This window comes from Hyla sarda, chromosome 6 (genome assembly GCF_029499605.1).
Source record: "Hyla sarda isolate aHylSar1 chromosome 6, aHylSar1.hap1, whole genome shotgun sequence".
NCBI lineage: Eukaryota > Metazoa > Chordata > Amphibia > Anura > Hylidae > Hyla > Hyla sarda.
In genome coordinates, this window is record NC_079194.1 from 52,275,953 (window position 1) to 52,299,916 (window position 23,964).

General features: G+C 44.8%; 1 protein-coding gene across 3 annotated transcripts; it reads left to right on the forward strand.

The window, feature by feature from the left end:
* Positions 1–33: 33 nt before the first annotated feature.
* CENPM (centromere protein M) lies at positions 34–23,197 on the forward strand. 3 transcript variants are annotated; one of them, XR_008844831.1, is made up of 6 exons: positions 34–211; positions 13,008–13,087; positions 13,902–14,000; positions 19,761–19,818; positions 19,917–20,014; positions 21,477–21,511. XR_008844831.1 is itself a non-coding variant. In XM_056523708.1 (6 exons), exons 1-6 carry the CDS (start codon positions 143–145, stop codon positions 21,591–21,593), a joined length of 543 nt encoding a protein of 180 aa, XP_056379683.1. In that variant the 5' UTR covers positions 34–142; the 3' UTR covers positions 21,594–23,197. The 3 variants fall into 3 exon arrangements, 2 of the variants coding, with proteins under 2 accessions (XP_056379683.1, XP_056379684.1); XM_056523708.1 differs by having other exon boundaries at positions 19,761–19,840; positions 21,477–23,197; XM_056523709.1 differs by having other exon boundaries at positions 13,902–13,955; positions 19,761–19,840; positions 21,477–23,197.
* The last annotated feature ends 767 nt before the right edge of the window (positions 23,198–23,964 follow it).

A 23,964-nucleotide genomic window follows, 5' to 3' on the forward strand; every position in this document is an offset into this window, starting at 1 on the left:
ACAAACAACCGGTGACTGCAGTGCGAGATGCGAACAAGACACACAAAATAAAAAGGCGGGCTCGGTCACGTGACCAGCGACGATCACATGACTCCGGCGTCACAGCTCACCGGAGCGTTTATAGAAGTTTTTGTGAGGTGATATGGCGGGGAACGCTGCAGTGCTCCGGCCGTTTGAGAAGATTCCTGCGCTGAATGTCGCCACTGTCCTGGTGAGTAGAGAATGTGCGGTGCGGGGTTTTGTCGGTACAGTGAGAGGTTGTGTTTGTTTGTTTGTGGGGAAGGTAAAGCCCAAGGAGCCGGTGATCAGCTGATCTCTGTGGGTGCTGCAGTTATCCGATGGTTTTTTGTTTTTTATTTTTTTTTAGCGGCCGCATGTAAAATAGTGCAGATGAACCGATATCCGTCCGCATGTGCCGCCTGTGTTCCTAACTGCTGATGAATGGGAAGAGGGGCGCTGTAGGATAGCACATGTATACTAAGCCACGCCTCTAACCACGCCCATTTTCCCACCTTGTCTCCTTCCTATAATGCAATGGTTTCCCAACCAAGGTACCTACAGCTGTTACAAAACTACAATTCCCAGCATGCCCGGACAGCCTTTGACCCCTTTAATGAGTAGAACATTGGGAGAGATTTATCAAAACCTGTGAAGATGTAAAGTTGCCCATAGCAACCAATCAGCTTTCTTCTTACTTTCTTAGGGTGCGTTCACACGGCCGTTTGCACCCGTTCCGTAAAAAAAAAAAAAAATTTAAACGGATAGAAATGGCTGATCAAACGGGTATCCCTTTTGAAGCGTTTGTAACTGTTTCAAATCCGTTTATTTTTTTATTTTTTTTTTAAATGAAAAAATCAGCCACCTACAGACTCCTGCAGCCAGGACTAGTACTACTCCCATCATGGAACAGACTTGTGGGAGTAGTAGTTCCTGGCTGCAGGAGTCTGTAGGTGGCTGGGGAGGCTACATTAGTGCTTGTACTACTACCCCCATCATGGACAGACTCTGTTCCATGATGGGGGTTGTAGTACAGGGGTTGAGGGATTGATCACACCAGGTCTCACTTCTGAGACCCGATCCAATCAGAAGTTATTAAGCAGGGGAGCGGGCGGCATTGGTCCACTACCCTGCGATCACTGATGTATTTTACTTTCATTTCTAAATTCCCCGCGGGGAGCTCTGAATGGCCGGTACTGAGGAGCCAATCAGGGCTCCCTGCAGGGATTTTTAAAATGGACAATGTATATTAAAAGCGCTGTGGGGGGCAAGATATATAGCGCTATATATCTAGCCCCCCAGCGCATTTATAAAGATATAACCCTGCCAGCGCAATAATATATACCCCCGCAGTATATATATATATATATATATATATATATATGTGTGTGTGACCCTCGCCAGCGCATTTATAATGTAACCCCCACCTGCGCCTTTATAATTATATACCCCCCGCCAGCGCAATTATCAATATATACCCCCCCACCAGCGCATTTATGTGACCCCCCCCCGCTGGCGCATATGTCATTACTGCAGCGCGATGTATGAATAGTATTCTATCGGCAGCATCGCGCTGGCAGCGGCTGGTGCTCTGCGGGTAAAATACTATTCATACATCGCGCTGCAGTAATGACATATGCGCCAGCAGGGGGTCACATAAATGCGCTGGTGGGGGGTATATATTGATAATTGCGCTGGCGGGGGGTATATAATTATAAAGGCGCAGGTGGGGGTTACATTCTAAATGAGTGCAAACGGGTGCACACAGATGTAAACGGATTGTAAAAAAAATCCCATTGACATGAATGGGAATTTTTTTAAACCGTTTTTAATCCATTTACAATCTGCAAAATGGAGCTGATACAGGAATAAAAAAATTGGGGCAAACGGCCGTGTGAACGCACCCTTAACAAGGCCTCTGAATAATGAAAGAACCGATCTGATTGGTTGCTATGGGCAACTCAGCAACTTTTCCTCAGCACAGGTCTTGATAAATCTCCCCTATATTGTTTCTGAGCAGACTATGGCGGTGTGGTGTCCCAGTAAAGGACGTCGTCCTGTGGGCTAAAGTTTGCCTCAGGCATCCCTGCTGTTACTGTTCTGGGCCCTCTACTCCGTAATATATTTTGTTATATTGCACTGTGCTCCTATGTTATGTTGTGATTAATTATGTTACTTCCTTTTCAACCCCTTAAGGACCAAGCCCATTTTAATATTAAAGGAAAACTCCAGAATATAAAAATTGTCCCCCATACTGCTGGCAGTTAAAAAATAAAGATGTACATACATTCCTCCGCTCCCCCGGGGCCTCCAGTAACCGGCTCCAGTCGCCGGCCTCCGCCGCGATCCACTTCCTGGTGGTCGGATGAATCATACTGCGCTCAGCCAATCACCAGCTGCAGCAAAGTACCGACTCGGCCGGCGATAGGCTGAGCAGCAATGTGAAAACGCTTCAGGACACAAAATTCTTCACTACACCGGCACCTGCTGCCGGGGCCAAAAACGTCACACTGCCGCTCAGCCTATCACCGGCCGAGTCTTACTGCACTGCAGCTGATGATTGGCTGAGCGGAGTATGATTCATCCGACCACCGGCAACCAGGAAGTGGATCGCAGCGGAGACCGGAGCCGGTTACCGGAGGCCCCGGGGGAGTGGAGGAAGGTATGTATATCTTTATTTTTTTTACTGCCGACACTATTGGGGACAATTTTTATGTTCTGGAGTTCTCCTTTAAATGGGCACTGTCATCAACTATTTTTTTTTTATTTTTTTTTATGTGTTGTAGTACATATGTACTGCAACATATCACTAATATATTTTCATAATTTTTTTTATTAAAATGTTTTTAATTAACGTTTGAAAACCGGTCACTAGGGGGTCTCCCTCCTAGTGGCCGGCTGCAGGCTGGCGTGACGTCACGCCTGAATTCGGACCGATGCCGGCCAGGCAATCGGTCTGAATTCATTCAGCCTGCGCTAGCTCCCTGCTTGTCAGACAGTCAGGAGCAAGCGCATTGGCTCCCTGGCCTCAGACGCCGGCCACTCCTCCCGCACTACGCCGCTGATGCTGCTGGACTCTTCAGTTTGTTTGTTTGTATGTATGGGGATTGGGGATTGAACACGGGGGTTGCGGGGAGAGCGGCTTGGGGTTTGAACACGGGGGTTGCGGGGATAGCGGGGGTTGTGGGGAGATCGGGGCTTGGAGTTGGAACACGGGGGTTGCGGGGCTTGGGGTTTGCAGGGAGAGCGGGGCTTGGGGTTTGAACTCGGGGGGGGTTGCGGGGAGAGCGGGGCTTGGAGGTTGCGGGGAGAGCGGGGTTTGAACACTGGGGTTGCGGGGAGAGCGGGGCTCGGGGTTTGAACACCGGGGGGGTGGCGAGCGCTGCGCCGCGTCCATGGCCCTAACTTATTGTTTTCAACACAGTGCCTCCAGCTGTTTCACCACTACAACTCCCAGCATGCCCTGACAGCCAATAGATGTCAGGGCAAGCTGGGAGTTGTGGTGAAACAGCTGAAGGCACCCTGTGTAGATGAACTAAGGGCGGAAGTCGGCCCCAGCAGGCATCAGTGACGTTGCGCCTGCTGGGGAAGTCTGCCTGGTAGTGAGGCAGACAAAAAGACCTTTTTATTATAGTGAGAAAAAAAATAAAAGCAGGGGTTAAAGGGGTACTCCCGTGGAAAACTTTTTTTTTTTTTTAATCAACTGGTGCCAGAAAGTTAAACAGATATGTAAATTACTTCTATTAAAAAATCTTAATCCTTCAATTAATTTTTTAGAGGCTGTATACTAAAGAGAAATCCAAAAAAGAAATGCATTTCCTCTGATGTCCTGACCACAGTGCTCTCTGCTGACCTCTGCTGTCCATTTTAGGAACTTTCCAGAGAAGAAGAAAATCCCCATAGCAAACATATGCTTCTCTGGACAGTTCCTAAAATGGACAGAGATGTCAGCAGAGAGCACTGTGGTCAGGACATCACAGGAAATGCATTTCTTTTTGGATTTCTCTTTAGTATACAGCCCCTAAAAAGTACTGGAAGGATTAAGATTTTTTAATAGAAGTGATTTACAAATCTGTTAACTTTCTGGCATCAGTTGATTTAAATTTTTTTTTTTTCTACGGGAGTACCCCTTTAAGCACACGAGCATTTTTTGCACATTTGAACACGGTCACTTTAAGCATTAATAACTCTAAGATGCTTTTTACTTTTCATTCTGATTACGAGAGAGTTTTTTTTTTTTCGTGACATATTCTACTTTTATGTTTAGTGGTAAATTTTAATTTGTCAGAACCACTGTAAAATCAGCCACCCCTGTGCAAATCACCAATTTAAGACCTCAAATGTACATGGTGCACTCTTGCTTCTGAGCAGTGTTGTGCACCCTCAGAGAACTTTGCGTCCACATATGGGGTATTTCCGCACTCAGGAGAAATTGCGTTACAAATTCTGGTGGTCTTTTTTTTTTTTTTTTCTTTTACCGCTTGTGAAAATTAAAAGTACAGGGCAACACCAGCATGTTAGTGTAAAAAAAAAAAAAAAAAATTACACTAACATGCTGTAGACCCCCACTTTACCTTTTCGTAAGGGGGTAAAAGGAAAGACCCCCAAAATTTGTAACGCAATTTCTCCCGAGTACAGAAATGCCCCATATGTGGCATTCAACTGTTGCCTTGAAGTACGACAGGGCTCCAAAGCGAGAGAGCGCCACATTCATTTGAGGCCTAAATTGGGGATTTACATCTGCCACCAAAATACCCTACGGCAGTGTTTCCCAAACAGGGTGTCTCCAGCTGTTGCAAAACTCCCAGCATGCCTTGACAGTCAATGGCTGTACAACAATACTGGGAGTTGTTGATTTTCAACAGCTGGAGCCTCCGTTTTGGGAAAAAGTGCTGTACAAGACTTTTTATTTATTTATTTATTTATTTATTTTATTGGGGGGAGGGGTAACTGTGTAGGAGTATGTGTAGTGTTTTTACTTTTTATTTTGTGTAAGTGTAGTGTTTTTAGGGTACATTCTCACGGGCGGGGGTTTACAGTGACTTTCCTGCTGGGAGTTTGAGCTGCGGCAGAAAATTTGCCACAGCTCAAACTTGCAGCGGAAAACACTGTAAACCCCTGCCCGTGTGAATGTACCCTGTACATTCACATGGGGTGGGGTGGGGGGGACCTCCAGCTGTAGTAAAAGTACAACTCTCAGCATGCCCTTTGGCTGTCCGTGCATGCTGGGAGTTGGTTTGCAACAGCTGGAGGCACACTGGTTGCGAAACACTGAGTTAGGTAACAAACTGTGTTTCGCAACCACTGTGCCTTCAGCTGTTGCAAAACTACAACTCTCAGCATGGATTGACAGCCGAAGGGCATGCTGAGAGCTGTTGTTATGAAACAGCTGGAGGCACACTACTACATCGCCCAGCATGCCTTTTGGCTGTTTGTGCATGCTTTTTGTTGCAGTTATGCAACTTGAGGCACACTTTTTCATAGAAAAAAGGTGCCTCCAGCTATTGCATAACTGCAAGCCCCAGCATGCACAAACAGCCAAAGGGCATGCTGGGAGTTGTAGTTTTGCCACCAGCTGTTGCTAAACTACAACTCCCAGTATACCCTTTGGCTGTGCATGCTGGGAGTTTTTGATTAGCACCAGCAAGAGGCAAACAACTCGCCTCCTGATGTATCCTGATGCTGCTGTCGCCACCGCCCAGGGTCCTCCGACTCCAGGGACCCTCCACGTCGATGCCAGGGACCCCGCCTGCCTCGATGGACAGGTAAGGGACCCCCGACTTGCCCAATAGCCTCCTGATCACCTCCCAGCAGGCTCGGTGATTGATCGGTCTTCCGGAACGATCAATCACGCGATTGTGAGGTGGCACCCGTGCCACCTCACACTTGCTGGTAAAGGGTGATAGGTGGCATCTTTGTAAATTACTTTTATTAAAAAAAATCTTACTCCTTCCAGTACTTATCAGCTGCTGTTATGATCGTAAGGAAGTGCTTTTCTTTTTTTATTTCCTTTCTGCCAAACCACAGTATTCTGTGCTGACACCTCTGTCCATTTTAGGAACTGTCCAGAGCAGGAGAGGTTTGCTATGGGGAATTGCTCCTACTCTGGACAGTTCCTAAAATGGACAGAGGTGTCAGCAAAGAGCAATGTGGTCAGGCAGAAAGGTAATTTTAAAAAGAAAAGAACTTCCTGTGGATCATAACAGCAGCTAAGTACCTGAAGGATTAAGATTTTTTTTTTTTTTTTTTTTTTTTTTAATAGAAGTAATTTACAAATCTGTTTTAACTTTCTGGCACCAGTTGATTTAAACAAAAAATATTTTCCAGTGGAGTACCCCTTTAACCCCTAGGGACTCAGGGTTTTTCCATTTTTGCACTTTCATTTTTTCCTCCTCACCTTTTTAAAAATCATAACCCTTTCAATCTGTCATTTTACCCAAAAATCTACGGCAAAACGGGGGGGGAAACAATCATTGTGCGATTGCAATTGAAGAAAAAAATGCCATTTTGGGGGCTTCTGTTTCTACGCAGTAAATTTTTCGGTAAAAATGACATCTTCTCTTTATTCTGTAGGTCCATACGATTAAAATGATCCCCTACTTATATAGGTTTGATTTTGTCGCACTTCTGAAAAAATCATAACTACATGGAATTTATACGTTTAAAATTGTCATCTTCCGACCCCTATAACTTCATACGGGGCGGTATGATGGTAATTTTTATTTTTTTTATTTTTTATACCAAAGAAAACCCACATTATTTTGCACTCTGGAAGTTTTTTTTACGTATACATTGACCGTGCGGTTTAATTAACAATATATTTTCATAGTTCAGGCATTTATGCATGCGGCGATACCACATATGTTTATATTTTTATTTACATGTGTGTTTTTTTTTTTGTTTTGTTTTTTAATGGGAAAAGGGGGGTGACTTGAACTTTTATTAGGGAAGGGGTTAAATCACATGTATTTACTTTTTTACATTTATTTATTTATTTTTATATATATATATATATATATATATATATAATTATTTTTTTTTTTTTTGCAATGCTATAGCTATAACATACAGTACATTGCAAGCACTGTTCAATGCCATGCCAGTGTTATCTGCGGTTGATTGCTCAAGCCTGGATCTCAGGCTTGGAGCATTCAATCGCCGATCGGACGCGCACGAGGCAGATAAGCGACCCTTCTGCTGCGTCCTCGCTGATCGGGACACTGCGGTTTCATCGTGGTAATCCTGATCAGCCCGACTGAGCTGCCAGGAATGCTTTGGTTGCCGCGTCTAAATGGTTAATAGCACGCATCACTGCGATTGGCTACCGTTAGCCGCCGAGACCGACCCGATATGATGTGGGCGCAGGACGTATAGGTACATACAATAAATTACAATCACCCAAAGCATGGCAGTACAATACACAGCACAGGTTTAAGCTATACATTGCACAGTATGCTACATAAACACTCCTCTCAATCCTGAAAAGAGAAAAATGCCTAATACAAAAAGTTGTCCCTATATAGTGTAGTAGGGAGGAGCTGTTCTAGCTAAGGTACAGACGGTGTACGGTGTGGGGAAGTCTGAGGAGGCCGAAGGAGGAGAAAACTCTAAAATCTGCAGCCAGGCAAATCTCATGAAAACTCCATCGCATAGGTGAAGTTCAAGCCTGGCGGTAAGCACGAAGCTCCAGGAGAAAAATGGTTCAGTCAGTACGAAGGGGAGATTTATCAAAACCTGTGCAGGGGTGTGGAAATTTTATTTAAAAAAAACTACTTGTCCACAGGACTAAAATGGAGCAAAATCTACTTGTCCCTTGGCCAATTTTCACTTTTACGCTCTCGTTTTTTCCTCCTCGCCCTATAAAAGCCATAACTAACTACTATAATGATGCTTATATTGGTCAAGTAAAATTGAAATATTAAAAGATAATTTAGCAAATTTGGTGGTTTTCTTTCCTACGCCATTTATCTAGTGGTTGAGCTAACATGTTAGTTTGATGCTTTAGGCCGCCTTATTACAGCAATACCAGATTTGTATAGTTTACGTCATGTTTTACTAATTAAAAAAAAAAAAAATTGAACTTTTTAAAATGATTGTTAAAGGACATCTGTACTGCATGAATTTTACATATTCCTGTGCCCGGGCTGCAAAAATAAACAAACAAAATAAATTTTAATTCCCCTTCCTACGTTCCCCCGTTGCTCCGGTATCTGCCTCACGGTCCTCCGCTGTGATCCTCATGCTCCTTCCTGGGGATGGTAACGTCACAGAACCATCAGCATATCACCGGCCGCAGCGATGTCCCGCCTCGGCCGGTGATAGGCTGAGTGCACTGTCATGTAAGGACCTCTGGCCGGCTCTTTACATGACAGTGCACTCAGCCGATCACCGGCTGAGGTGGGAAATCACTGCGGCCGGTGATACGCTGATGGCTCTGTGACTTTACTGTGGTGTCCCGGTACAGGACATGTCCTGTCCCTTTTGCCTGGAGTCCCCTCAGCCAGAGTTTCTCCATGCTAATGGGCTCTCCTGATGGGCTAACCCCTAGTCGCCTCTTAATATGTAATATTTAATGTATATATTTAATTAATCTAGGATACCTCTGTATAGGAGTTTAGAGGTCACGTGCCTTTGATTTATGTTATACTATGGTTTAAGTACCTTTGGGTCATGTGATATACCCAGAGTTCCAGAGGTCAGGACTGACAGGTTTGGCTATCCAATGAGGTTTGTCCCACCCCCTTAATATATAAGGGGCTGCTGCCACTTAATTCTCTCTCTTGTTCCTGGCACTTAAAGAAAGCACATCTCAGCACAATTCATCAGTTCAAGCTAGGCTTGAAGCCTTATCTTCCGCAGCCACTAAACCGTGAGTTATCCAGCTCAAAACTACAAAAATCCTGTGTGACTACTGCAACTCAATTATCTTCCAACCAGTAGCACAGTGGCTAGCAAATATATACAGTGGCTAGCAAATATATACAGTGGCTAGCAAATCAAAGCTCATTGTACTTAGAAGTCCCAGCTAGGGATGTCCCAATACCATTTTTTTTTAAGACAGAGTACAAGTACCGATACTTTAATTCTAGTACTCGCCGATACCAAGTACGAGTACTTATATTTTAAAGGGAATCTGACAGCAGGGTGACCCGGTTTCTGGCGCTGTTTACCGTATGATATGTGGGTCCTTGTTGTGTACAATGGAGGCGGCTGCTGTAGTATGAGCCAAGATTTCTCTCTTCTCCATTGGACAGAACAGGGAATTTGCATTGTAGGCAAAACCGATGATCACATGGTGAGCAGCGGTAGAAACCGGGTCACCTTCCCTATCTACCTATAAATTTAAAGTTAGTGCAGGTGACTCTTCTGTTAGATTGTCTTTAATAGTAGGGTAGGTAGTATTCCCTTGCAGTCATTAGCAGCCGCCCCCCCTGCAGTCATTAGTAGCAGGCCCCCCCTGTAGACTGCTGGGCCCCCCCCCCCCCCCCTGTAGACTGCTGGGCCCCCCCCCCCCCCTGTAGACTGCTGGGCCCCCCCCCCCCCCCCTGTAGACTGCTGGGCCCCCCCCCCCCCCCTGTAGACTGCTGGGCCCCCCCCCCCCCCTGTAGACTGCTGCCCCCCCCCCCCCCCCTGTAGACTGCTGGGCCCCCCCCCCCCCTGTAGACTGCGGGGGGGCCCCCCCCCCCTGTAGACTGCGGGGGGGCCCCCCGTTTAGACAGCAGCAGCAGTGCCCCCCGTTTAGACAGCAAGCCCCCCTGTAGACATTAGTAGCAGCACACAGCTCACCTGCGTCCGTCCTCCGTCGGGTGCTACCGCTCCACTGCCCTGTTCTTCTGTCCTCCCGGTCCCCATCATGGCGTCCTATGGAGGAGCATGTGACATATACGTCACTCCGCTTCCTCCGTAGCGTTACGCTGGGCGCAGGGGAGGAGGCAGAGTGACGTGTGTGTCACATGCTCCTCCATGGAACACTATGAAGTGGACAGGAGGACCGGAGAAGGGGGCAGCAGAGTGGCACCCGGTATCGGACATGGTATCGGGGACATTAAATGAGTCCCCGATACCATGTAAATGGCTAGTATCGGCACCGATACTAGTATCTGTATCGGGACATCCCTAGTCCCAGCAAACCTGTGAGGAACCTGAACTACGGGCCTCTATACAATGACTGTTTTGTTACCTGCAGTTGCATAAAATATGCAGTAAAGTTTATTCCGGTTTTCATCAAATACCTGCTGTGGACATTCAATTATTTCTCCCTACCGTTTGTGGGACGGTTGGGGGTAGGACCATTACCCTAAGGAAACCGCATCCTGGCGTCACAACAACATAGGGTTGATACCAACATACCCTACACTAGGGATCGACCGATTATCGGTTTGGCCGATATTATCTGCCGATATTCACGATTTTGGGCGATATCAGTATCGGCAATTACCTTGCCGATAATGACCACCCCCAATGTCCCCCGCACCGCCCCCACCGCACCACTCACCGCACCGCGAACGCCCCCACCGCGCCGCACCGCCCCGGCCCCATTGCCTCCCCCATCCCCAGTTTTATAATTACCTGTTCCCGGGGTCCACGCTACTTCTGGCTCCTGCTGCGTCCTGCGTTATGCTGTGTGCAATGACGAGTGACGTCCCCAACGCGACGTCACCGTCAGTGCGCACAGTGACAGCTCAGGAGGGCGCCACTCGAGCCAGATGTTGAGTGGTCTCCGGGAACAGGGAATTCTAAAACCAGGGATGGGGGAGCAATGGGGCTGGGGCGGTGCGGTGGGGGGCGTGGGGGGGGGGCGGTTGCGGTGGCGGTGATAGGACTCAGGAGGACCCCCGGACAGGCAGGGGGAGAGAAGTGGGTGGGAAGTGAGAAGCAGCTGCAGTTCATTGATTTAAAGTGCCCTCTTTAAATCAATGATCAGCAGCGGTGTTTTGGATGGAGATAAATAGCCGATAACTTATACCGGAATATCGGTATAAGTTATCGGCTATTGTCCCTAACCTCCACAGATTATCGGCCCTAAAAAATCAATATCTGTCGATCCCTACACTATCACCAGCACCGCCCAGTCACCACATTACCGTCCCCAGGAAGCAGCAAGAGGACCGCAGCAGAGAACCGGGAGGCCGGTACCTGAGGAACATAGGAAGGTGAATTAAATTTTTTTTTGTTTGATTTTTTTTTTTTTTCTTTTTTTGCAGCCCGGGCACAGGAATATGTAAAATTCATGCAGTACAGATGTCCTTTAATTGCAATTTTCTGACCCCTGTAGCTTTATTTTTAATTATTTATTTATTCTTCCTTCTCGCATAAGAGGCTGTATGAGGGCTCTATTATTATTATAATTTTTTTTTTTTTTTTGTGTGCCATAATCTGTTCTTTGTTTCGGTACCATTTTGGTATTGATCTGATCTGACTTTTTTTCTGAGATATTATAAAAATTGCAATTCTGTGGTTTGGTATTTTTTTTTTTTACATTTACGTCATATACCATACGGGATACATAAATTTATATTTTACTAGTTCGTACAATTATGCACGCAGCGATACCAAACATGTTTATTTTTATTATGTTTATATAGGAAAAGGGGGTGATTTGAATTTTTATATGGAAGAGGTTAACGTGTCTTTTTAAACTTTTATTAAAACTTTTTTTTTTTTTTTTTTTTTTACACATCACTTTTTTAGTCCCTTACTGGACTTTTAGGAGGAATCATTAGATTCCTAATACAGATCAATAAAGTTCTATTGAACTCCAGTGATCTGTGTGCTCTGTGATCCATTGATAGAGCCTAGGCCTTCCAGGGTGCATTCACCACGGAGCATTCACATGTCCCTTTAGATGCTGCTGTCAGCTTTGAAAGCGGCGATCTAAGGGGTTAATAGCAAGCCATGGCGATCACCGCATGCTGGCTATTAGCAGCGGCCCCCAGTTACTGAAAACAGCTGGGGGCTGCGGAGTATGGAGCGGGCTCGAGTCCAGATCCCGCTCCATACAGCCTGAGCGCTGCCTTGCCCGAAGCAGGGCTAAGGGCCTGAAAAATTCACCTGTCCGGTGCCCGGAACTGCATGTCCCGGGCGTCGGGTGATAGGAATTCCACATCCTTACTGTGCAGAGGAAAAGTTGCCCGTAGCAACCTATCAGATTGCTTCTTTCATTTTTAACTAGGCCTCTGCAAAATGAAAGAAGCAATCTGGTTGCTATGGGCAACTTTTTCTTTGTGCAGATTTTGATAAATCTCCCCCAAAGTCTCTAAATTCAGTGTGGGCTGTCATTTATCTCAAATCTGCAGTCTCAGCAACTTCAGGTCCCAGCAAGGGGATAGGCTTCCTGGGTTAATTCTGCACTTCCCTCCGCACAAATCTGTACTGTGAGGATTTTAACAAAAATTCCTGCTTCAGTAAAGACCGTTTTCTGTAACCTGGCATTTTGGTCATTATTGTCCCCGCGCCTGGCCCAGGAGAGCTATTTCATCCTCAAAACGTGTAGGTAAACGTTGCCCTGGCATCAGAATTGTACATCCCACTTTCCACCCGTGGCTTCACAGTGGCTGTTGACCCTGAGATTCTGTCCACTTGTCTGTGCCTTGATGGCACAAATTGTAATGTGAACACGGCCTAATTTTAGTCCATTTATTACAATAGACCTGCTGGGTTTACCACATCTGCCCATTTTTTTTTTTTAACCCGTACGCTGACATATATCAGCAATGTATCAGTAAAATGTGATGTGAATAAGCAATAAAAAAATATGAAATGTGAATTGGCCCTTAGTGTATCTTGCAAATAACAAAGGTGTCATCCTGACAATAGAGAATCCAGTTTAAACACAATTTGTCATAATCTCCTTGTTCTGCCAGTGTTGTCATGTGGCATTGTAGTTTTATGTAGTTTCACAACAGTCTATTTGATTTCTTTCAGAGTCTCAGGATTAAAACTCGAAAATGTTAAGCAATATGTAGAATATATATAATCTTAAACATGCTCCTTGTCTTCTATTCATGTAGTTGGTTGGTTCAGAGGAGAGTCATCGGGAGCTCATTGCCAATGCGATGCTGAAAGAGAGAACAGACTTTGCAGTAAAGATGTGAGTAGATAAATATTTGTTTAAAAACTGGTCATTTAGCCATTGTAACTAATAAATTAACTAATTGTCTGTAATTTTCCTTGTATTTATCTAAACCAAGATCAACTGTGTATTCCTAATATTAAAGGGGTTATCCAGTGGTGTGTGTGTGTGTGTGTGTGTGTTTTTATTGTTTTTTTAAGTACCAGACAAAATAGGCATATAAAAAAAAAAAAAACGAATTTGTAACACCTCATGTTCTCCCCAGTCTTCTGTATCGCCGCTTTGGTTCCTGGTGCAGGGGCTTGTTCCGTCACAGTGCAGCTCAGCAAATTGCTGGTATAGCAGTGTCACACCTCGGCAATGTTCTGTATCGAGTCCCAGTCTTCTTCTACTGGATGGGAGTAGCATGCCAGAGGATCAGAGGGAGTGTAGGAGGTCATTAAAGGCTTGTTTTATGAACATGATAGTATGGGCATATAAAAAGAAGAAAAAACACCCTATTTCCAGATAACCCCTTTAAAACTGGGCTCACACTGTTTTTATAGTGCAAAATATGGCAAGACAAAGCATTGCTTAGCTAAGAGAGAGGGGTGTTTTTTTTATTTTTATTTATTTTTATTTTTTTGTAGGTATTCACAGACAACAAATTTGCTGTGGATTTAAAGTTGTAAAATCTCCAATTGCAGATCCGCAGCTATAAAATCCACAGTTGGTGATTTTTCAAGGCAGTTACTTTATTGACAAAAAAAAAAATCTAAAATACATAAAAATATTCTCATAAAATATGCAATTTTTAACACTTTTGTCTAACTTTATTTTCATGTTTTTCCAGCCACATGACGACAGCCCTTCCTCTACCATTTGAAAGAGAACACCTACGTCCACGGTTTGACATGATTGTGTTTTTAATTAATTTAAACAACCAGTACAGGTAGGAGCTATAAAGTCACCTTGTTTGCCATGGTTATGTGTATGCTGTGCTGTGCAGTGCAGTGCAAGTGTACCTACATCACTTGTTTCTCTTCCTTTAACGCTTTAAGGACTCGGCCCATTTTCAACTTAAAGGATAACTCTGGGATATTGCAACTTATCCCCTATCCTTAGGAGTGTTAGATCACGGGGGGTCCGACCACTGGAGCCCCCGGCGATCTCCCAAACGGTGCCCCGATTCTCAGAATGAATGGGGCGTGTCGACCACAGCACGAAGCGGCGGCTGACATGCCCCTTCCATGCAGCTCTGTGGGAGAGCCGGAGCACTGCTTTTGGCAATCTCCGGCTCTGCCATAGAACTGCATGGAAGGGGGTGTGTCGGCCGCAGCTTCGTGCTGTGGTCGAAAGTGATAATTTCATGCAGGGAGCCGGGATTCCATGCGGGAGATCGCGGTTGGCCCTAGCCGTCAGACTCCTTGCAATCCAACACTTATTCCCTATCCTTAGGATAGGTGATAGGTTGCTATATCCCGGAGTTATCGTTTTTCGTTTTTGCACTTTCGTTTTTTCCTCCCCCCTCCAAAAATAATAACTCGTTCAGTTTTGCACCTACAGACCTATATAAGGGCTTGTTTTTTGCATCACCATTTGTACTTAGTAAAGACAGAACTTATTTTATAACATAGTCTGCGATGAAACAAAAAAAAACGTATTTGTGAGGTGAAATAAATAAATAAATGAAACAGTGCCATTTTGTAATTTTTTAGGGCTTCTGTTTATACGCAGTGCACTTTTCGGTAAAAATTACACTTATCTTTATTCTGTAGGTCCATATGGTTACAAGGATACCTAATTTATATAGGTTTTATTTTATTTTACTTCTTAAAAAAAAATTATAGCTACATGAACCGAAATTAGTATGTTGAAACTTTCATTTTAGATACCACAATCCACTTTGACTGCGGCATCAAAAGAGTTAATGCTGGGCATCTGCCCCAATCGGTGATGCCCAGCATTAACCCTGGGTCCTGGCTGCTGATAGCAGTCAGGACCCTCCGGGTTTAGAGCATGATCAGCTCGTGAGCACGCTTTAAACCCTGGTAACAGGACCAGGGCCTCCTGGTACGCCCTGTGTCCTTAAGGACTGGGACACAAGGGCCTACCTGTATGCCCTGCGTCCTTAACAGGTTAAGCGCTTATGTCATTACTCTCATGCCACATGAACTACAAGTCATTAGGGTGTTCCTCTGCCATGTTTGGGTATAGGGGGAGATCGATCAGTCAAGGCTGGAATGCAGGCAGAAGGCATCGGGGACCAACCTGGTGACTTGTTCAGGCACATGAAAGTGATGACAGGTTCCCTTTTAGGATGCTGGGGTGCTGGCTCATACTATGGAGCACACTGTGCAAACACACTTGTGTAAGTATGAGGCTGACTTTTTTATTTAGTGGTAGTATTTCCACAGAATGGAAATATTACTCTAGCATCCTTCAACCACCTTATGGCTACTGCCCACTGGCTTTCACTTTACGTGCAGGTTCAACTTGGAGCTTTCTTTTTTGTACAGTGATCCAGCCATTTTAAACAGAGTTCATATGTTTTTGCTAGGGATGTCTCGATACTGGTATCCTTATCTACATTGATACCGAACATTTGCACAAGTACTTGTACTCGTGCAAATTTCCCGATCCCTGTAGACCATTAAAAAAAAATTAAAAATCTCACTCACCTTCTCTACACTCCTTCATTGAGGTCTCTTTATTGTGTGCTCCATCATCCGGAGTGGGTCAGGACCTGCCGTGCAGTAATGTCCTGCAAAATTATAACTTTTTGTATAATAATTAATATTCTTATTAGGGATGCACTGAAAGGGAAATTTTTGGCCTAAACTGAAAATTTAGGCTGTGCTTAACCGAAAAGCGAAAATGCATTGCCCCGCCCACTTTATTTCAATATCGATTTTGTAAAATTGTATTATCAGAATTTTTAGTTACTGATGTACTTGAAGGTGACACCGGAACACCGGGGTGGCTATAGAAAGTACTGGCTGGGCTTGGAGCCACAGCGCTGCTACTCACCATACATAGACTCCAGGACACACTATAGGGGTGCACAACTATCTGGTTGCTATGGGCAACTACTCCATTTTTCCTCAGCACGTTCCGTTAAATCTCCCCTTATATCTTTAAGCAGAAAAAAAATAATAATAATCTGTGTGCTTGAAATGTTCTCTTCTGACCCCTATAACTTTCTTATTTTTCCCATATATGGGGTTGTATAGGGGCAAATTTTTGTGCTGTATTCTATCACTACCATTTTTATTTTGATGGGGACTTTTTGAATTACTTTTTTTTTTTTCTGCTACATTAACCTGTTGGGAACCATGGACATATGGATACACCCTTGCGTCCTGGTACGTAAGGACCAAGAGCGTACCTGTACGCCCGTGGGAATTTTGATCCCCGCCGCTAGCCGGACGGGGATGGAAACGGGATGCCTGCTGAAATCATTCAGCAGGCATCCCGTGCAAATGCCTGGGGACACCCATACCCCCCCCCATGTCGGCAATCGCCAATCACTTCAGATAATAGGGATGATCGGAGCTGTCGGAGATCACCCTAAAGGATAGGAGCGAGGTGGCAAGGGTGCCACCTCCTCCTATCCCCTGATATTGGCCGATCAGGACTGATCGGCGAATCGCTGGGGCGGGGGGTGTGAGTTGAGATCCCCCGCTCTGCCTGCCCCTGGATGTCGGGGCAACGCGGGGAAGATGGCGGGGACCGGCGGCCGTTACCTCGATCACAGGGACCAGGTCCGGCAGCAGGCAAGTGGAGGCAGCGGCGGCGGTTTCCCAGATGCAGCAGTGAAGATTGCCGTAAAGTGATCTTCATTGCTGTATCTGGGAGTTTCAAAACTACAACTCCCAGCATGCTGGGAGTTGTAGTTTTGCAACATCTGGAGGGCCTCAGTTTGGAGACCACTGTCCTTCCAGATGCTGCATAACTACAACTCTCAGCATGCCCAGACTGTCCAAGCATGCTGGGAGTTGTAGTTATGTAACCTCTGGCCCTTCAGATGTTGCAGAACTACAACTCCTAGCATGCCTGGACAGTCTCAGCATGCTGGGAGTTGTAGTTTTGCAACATCTGGTCCTTAGGGTCACAATGGGCTTGGTACCGGAGGGGTTAAGTGAACAAAAATCCACAATTCTGGCCGTTGGCATATTAATTATTATTATTATTTTTTTATTACAAATTTATTCTGACAATATTTTTTGTCCCCATAGGGCAGTGTTTTCCACAGTGTGCCTCTAGTTGTTGCAAAACTACAACTCCCAGCATGCCCAGACAGTCAATGGCTGTAGGGCATGCTGAGAGTTGTAGTTTTGTAACAGCTGCAGGCACACAGATGTAAGTTTTTTTTTTTAAACTTCTGGACACTGATCAATGCTGTGCTATAGGAGACTATAGCACAGCACTGATCAGTGTTATTGGCGCTCCATTACTACAGGCTGCTGAGGCTGCCTGCATTATTGGAGCACCGATCACACAGGACGGACGAACGTAGGGAACCTCCGCCCGCCCTCTCAGCTGATTGGGACCCCGCGGGTGTCCTGATCAGCTCCACCAAGCTACCGCAGATTGTTTTTGGCATTTTAGATGCCGCGATCAACTTTGATCGTGGCATCTAAAGGGTTAAAGGGAATCAACCATCAGATTTTAGCCTATATAACGCTTGGCAAAGCGTTATATAGGGTAAAATATTTATTTTCAACATTCCCAGGGGATGCTCCTGCACCCAGGGATGGTGAAGATATGAAGTTATAAACTAGTCACCGCCGCCGCCGTAAGTAGTCACCTGGGCGGGGAGCTCTTCTCACCTACTCCCGTTCTTCGGCCGGCAGCGACGCCCCCTCCGCTTGACTGATGGGCCGCGTCATCGTTCCGCTCACTGAACAGACGGAGCAGAGTGATCACGTGGCCCATCAATCAAGCGGAGGGGGTGTCGCTGCCGGCCGAAGAACGGGAGTAGGTGAGAAGAGTTCCCCGCCCAGGTGACTACTTACGGCGGCGGCGGTGACTAGTTTATAACTTCATATCTTCACCATCCCTGGGGGCAGGAGCGTCCCCCGGGAATGGTGAAAATAAAGATTTTACCCTATATAACGCTTTGCCAAGCATTATATAGGGTAAAATCTGATGATTGGTTCCCTTTAATGCCAGACATCACATGGGTCAGTGATGTCCGGCATTAGCCAGTATATAGCGAGCTCAGCTCCTGAGCTTGCTTCATATGCCCGCAACACGGCAGCGCTGTATACACACAGCGGTCAGCCGTGGAAAGGTTAAGTCACCTCCTCCCATCACTCTGCACTACTGGGAGGTGTGACAGAGGGCCTGGACCGCACCGCACGAGACCGGGGGTGTGTAGTGCTGGTGTGAGGTGCCGATACTCACACCGGAGAGAGGGAGAGAGTGTAAGTTGAAAACCACGTCCCCTATTTTAGGCCACGCCAACCGAAATTATCGCCATGAAATCCCCTTAGCCGAAAAGGCTGAAAGGGGCATTTTCGGCCAATAATTTTCGGCGGCCGAAATTTCAGTGCATCCCTAATTCTTATAATTGTCCTCTCCTGACCCCGATAACACTTACATTTATTTTTCTGTATACAGGGATGTGTGAGGGCCAATTTTTTGCGCCATGGTCGGTAGTTTATCAGTACCCTTTTTGTTTTGAATGGACTTTTTGATCACTTAAAAAAAAAAAATTCTGATATATAAAGTGACCAAAGATCTGCAAATCTGGAATGCTACACTGTGCAATGCTGTGCCATAGAATAACATTGACCATTGTTATTGGCACGCTCTTACTACAGGTAGCTGAGGCTGTCTGCAGTATTGAAAAGCCGATCTGACACAACTAAGACCTGTAGGGACCCTCTGACCAGCCTCTCAGCTAATTGGGACCCCATTATTTTCTTGCAGTGGTCCCGATCAGCCCCCTTAGCAAATAAACGAATTTTATCGCATTTAGACACCACAATCAACTTTAAACGCGGCATCTCAAGGGTCAATGCTGGACATTGGCCCAATTGGTGATGTCCGCCATTAGTCGTGGGTCCTGGCTCCTGATAGCAGCTGGAACTCCCTGGATATGAAGTGTGCCGAGCTTCTGAATGTGCTTAAATTATGCATTTTGGGGGAGATTCATCAAAACCTGTACTCAGGAAAAGTTTCCCAGTTGTCCATGGCAACCAATCAGATCGCTTCTTTCCTTTCTAACAAGACCTCTGAAAAAAATGAAAGAAGAAATCTGGTTGCTATGGGCAACTGGTCAACTATTCCTCAGTACAGGAACAGCGCTCGGAACATTTTGTGCGGACCTCACCCCCCCTCCCATAGACTTGCATTGAGGGGGGCGGGGGCGTGATGTCACGAGCCCCGGCGCCCGCACTCAACGTTTGGAACAAAATGTTCCGAATGCTGAGGCAGTGGAGTACCCCTTTTAAGGTATTAAAAACGTTACAATATTAGCATATGCTCCTTGCCATCCCCCACCCCTCCAAAAAAGTATTTTACAAGATTATGAGCATTATATTGTTAAAGATCGGGGGGTTGAATGTGGTGCATATGTTAAACTTTGTCTGTATAATTTTTTTTTTTTTTTTTTTTTTTTTTTTTAAACTTGAATGCTTAGTTATGATTTTGGCTGCACACTTACCGTATGTATAATTTATTTATTAATTTTTTTGTCCCCCAGCATGGCAAGTGTTACTTCTTCTATTGCACTCCTGGATGCCCATTTTTTCCTTGGGAAGGTGTGTTTTCTATCCACAAAAGGTAGAGAAGCCTTATCTTTTTAGTGTAGTTTTCCAAATCAGAAGTATTTGCTCTTATCATTTTCTTTTATTCTTAGGTAGGCATGGGAAAATTCAACATTGTCTAGTGGATATAAGCACCGTAAAAGATCTTGCCGACAAATATCTAAGTCCCTTAATCCAGACAGAACTTGAAGTAAGTATTGTGGTGTACAGTGTGTTGGTGTAGTGTATCAGTATTCAGTATACCACGGATAAGCTGATCTGCTTCAGGGCAACTCCTCTCTACTGCTCTCTGGTAAAGTTCACACTTGAGAGATTAGGTCTCCTACACACACCAGAACTGGACTATGGAAGGGACTTTATGTCCAGAGCCTTCAGTCACTCCCAAAACCCGGACCCTAACTCCAAGCAAGACTCCCTAGTAATACATGCCTCCCTTGGAGAATACATACCTATGGGGAGGTCCACAGTTTAGGCTGCTAGCTTGTGTTAATACTTTTGTAGGTACACCCCTGGCCTGAAGAGGGTTGATATCCATAAAGGCTCAAGATCTCTCAGGCTTGTTTGAAAGGGGGGGGGGGGGGGGGGGGGGGAATAAATAGTATGCTTAAAGGAGTAGTCCGGCCCTAATACATCTTATCCCCTATCCAAAGGGAGAGGGTTGATAGGGAATAAGATGTCTGATCGCGGGGGTCCTGTCGCTGGGGACCCCCACAATCTGTCATTCAGCACCCACCTTTGCGAGATCGAAGCAGCGGTGGAGGCTCCGAGTGTGCAGCTTGACGTCACGCGGGGGCGAAGTCGTGACGTCTCGATACTCCGGCCCCGTGGTCCGGCCCCGAGGCTCGGAGCCTCCAGTGCTGCGGAGAGCTCGCAAAGGTGGGTGCTGAATGACAGATTGCGAGGGTCCCCAGCAGTCTAACCCCTGCGATCAGACATCTTATCCCCTATCCTTTTGCGTAAATGTCCAAACTATTTAAAATATAATATTAATGATCCCATTCGGTGAACGGCGTGATATCAATAAAACGTACAGATCACGGCGCAAAAAATGAGCCCTCATACCGCCGCTTTTACAGAAAAATGAAAAAGTTATAGGTCCTCAAAATAGAGGGATTTTAAACATATCAATTTGGTAAAAAAAAGCTTGCAATTTTTTTTTTTTTTTTTTTTGCGTAACAATAATAGAAAACTATGTAATCATGAGTATAATTTTAATCATATTGACCCGCAGAATAAATAACACATGTCATTTTTACCATAAATTGTATAGTGTGAAAACAAAACCTTCCAAAATTTGCTAAATTGTGGCTTTCTTTTTAATTTCCCCACACAAATAGTATTTTTTTTTGGTTGCACCATATATTTTATGGTAAAATGAGGGATGGCATTACAACGGACAACTGGTCGCGCAAAAAACAAGGTCAAAATGGGCTTGGTCCTTAAGGGGTTAAAGGGACTGTGTGTAAATGTTTGATATTTATTTTTCCTCTTCATTCTGTTAAATGGGAATCTGTCAGCTCCATTTTACGTTCCAAACTGCTGACACTTTTAGAACAAAGACACACTTTACCTTTTCATTTATGTCTGTGCTTCCCTAACATACAAACCGGCTGCAGTTGCTTCTCTGTTTAATTTGTGGCATTATTTTTTAGAATGAAGACGATGTCATGTGTACAGCTAAGCGACTGCTCAACATGTTGAAAATCTGTGCTGGACTGGTGCCTGGTATTTCTTCACTCTATACAGGGACAATAAGAAAATATGTATGATACAAGAACTTTAGGAGCTGACTGTTCACTTCCACCATACATATTAACCTCACATGTCAGTGATTTTACTACTGTGCCTTGGTCAGTGTGTGTATGTGTACAACTTTCTCCAGGCTTTTTTTATATTATTGATTTTATTAAGGTTTCTCATTTTATTGATGGCATTTGGTTAGGAATACTATCTACTAATTTCCTCCTTTTTAAATCCTTGACCCATTCAGTATTCTGCAATCATTTTATTTATTAATTCTAGAGGAGTTGCCAACAAAGGAAAATTTGAACAATATTTTGGAGATTTAAACTGTCCCAAAACAAAGTCTGTGAAGATGACTGAAATTAAGCTTTTATTTTAAGACAGATTTAATAAAAGGTATTCAACAAAGGACACGTGGATAGGAGGTATCTAGTGGGGGTCTAACAGCTGGGACCCCCACCTATCATGAGAACTGGAGTCTTATGTTCCGCCTGGTTAAAAGTAGCAGCAGTTGGATGTCATTTAACACTATATGGCCCTGATGAAGCTAGACTGTAGTGCTGCCTTCCTCAGGCTCATAGGGAGGAGATTTATCAAAACCCGTCCAGAGGAAAGGTTGCTGAGTTCCCCATAGCAACCAATCAGATCGCTTCTTTCATTTTTCAAAGGCCATTTCAAAAATGAAAGTGATGTGATTGGTTGCTATGGGCAACTCAGCAACTTTTCCTCTGGACGGGTTTTGATAAATCTCCCCATAGAGTGGAGCAGCAGTTTGCTTGTCTGGCTGCCCCTTCAAACCAACTAGAGTGAACACAGAAACCCTGTTCTGGTGACTGGTGATGGTCCCAGCAGTTGACCTTACTAATCAGGCACTCATTGTCTATGTTGTGGATAGGTGAAGAGTGTCCTTCATGGGAAAAAAAACCTTTTTAGCTAACAGCTAGCATGGTTATGTAGCATTGGTAAAAGTACCTATAATTATCTTGTCCATGGCCCCAATAGCAGAAAAAAAAAAATGTGTTTTTTTGCCCATTTGAAAAGTCAGGAGCATCCATTGCCCCATGCTAAAATCCCCCTCCCTTCCACTTCCCTGGTGAAAATCCAGCACATGGGCTGTTAATCCATATTCCAGTGCATGTGTGGTAAGCTTAGTGGCAGCAGTAACAGCTTCACTATCTCACCAAGCCTGCACTGGCAGTGCTCGGGAGCACAAGCTGTCAATCATAGGAGAGTTGTTGCAGCCTGGGGCACTGAAATGTCTTTGACCCTTCAGACAGGCAAAAAGGCATTTTTCTTTCTGTAATGGGGACACAGACAAGCTAATTCCAGGTACCTTTTACTCCTGTTGTTACCATTCCTACATAACCATGCTAGCAGTTATATAGTGGATCTCTGTGACAGATTCCCTTTATTGCTTCTTCTAAATCTTATCTTATTTTATCCAACCATGTAACCTTACAAATATGTCACTAGACTCAAGATCTTACACAATGTTTGTCTGATATTTCACACATTGATCATAGTACATTTTACTACTTTTATGCCAAATAAATGTAATAACTTTTGTGTGTATTTAAATGATTGTTCATTACTAGTGTTATTGTTTGAAAAGAATAAATTATTCTGCTGAAGCTCATCATCTTGATCAGTTTGCTGTTAGCTTTTAAGTCCACCTATTTTTATGGATCTCTATTGGGAATGGTCAGACGTCGTTATAGTGTGTATCAGGGCAGAGGAGACCAAAGAAAATGTTGGAGTAAGGCCGGGTTCACTTTTCAGAATTTCTGGCCAGACAAAATCTGTCCAAAGATTCAGAATACAACCAGCACCAACTAAATCAGTCTGCTCTAGGACGGCGCAGACATTGCCATCTATGGGGACAGCAATGTCTTCAGAGTGAATTCCGCCTGTATAATGTAAAAGGACAATATTTTGGCGGTAATATTTCAGTGGCAGAACATTCTGCCGGTAAAATTCCGTAGTTTGCACTGTACTGCTTGCAATGGGATTCTGCTTTACCAGAATTTCTGACCAGAAATTTCATAGTGTGAACCCGGTCTAACTGTCATGTGCTGAGGAATGGCATATTCCTGGGAGGACAAATGCAAGGTCCTCTACGAATCAAACATAGTGACTGAATTGTCAGACAAACTATAAATCCACATCTTAAGAAGAGGAGGGTGTATCAAGAAACTGTAGTTGTGTTAAGGGCTTAAAGGGGTACTCTGGCGCTGAGACCTCTAGGGATAAGATGCCTGATCGCGGGGGTCCTGCCGTTGTGGACCCCTGTGATCTTGCACACAGCACCCCGTTAGAATCAGTCCCCGGAGCATGTTGGCTCTGGGTCTGATTACTAGCAATCACGGGGACGGAACATTGTGATGTCATGGCTCTGCC

Excerpts from the sequence above, each read along its gene's own strand:
- CENPM (XM_056523708.1), top strand. The coding sequence starts at position 143 with ATGGCGGGGAACGCTGCAGTGCTCCGGCCGTTTGAGAAGATTCCTGCG. Across the intron at positions 19,841-19,916 it reads GTGTTTTCTATCCACAAAAG|GTAGGCATGGGAAAATTCAA; the intron begins GTAGAGAAGCCT and ends TTTTATTCTTAG. Across the intron at positions 20,015-21,476 it reads TAATCCAGACAGAACTTGAA|AATGAAGACGATGTCATGTG; the intron begins GTAAGTATTGTG and ends ATTATTTTTTAG.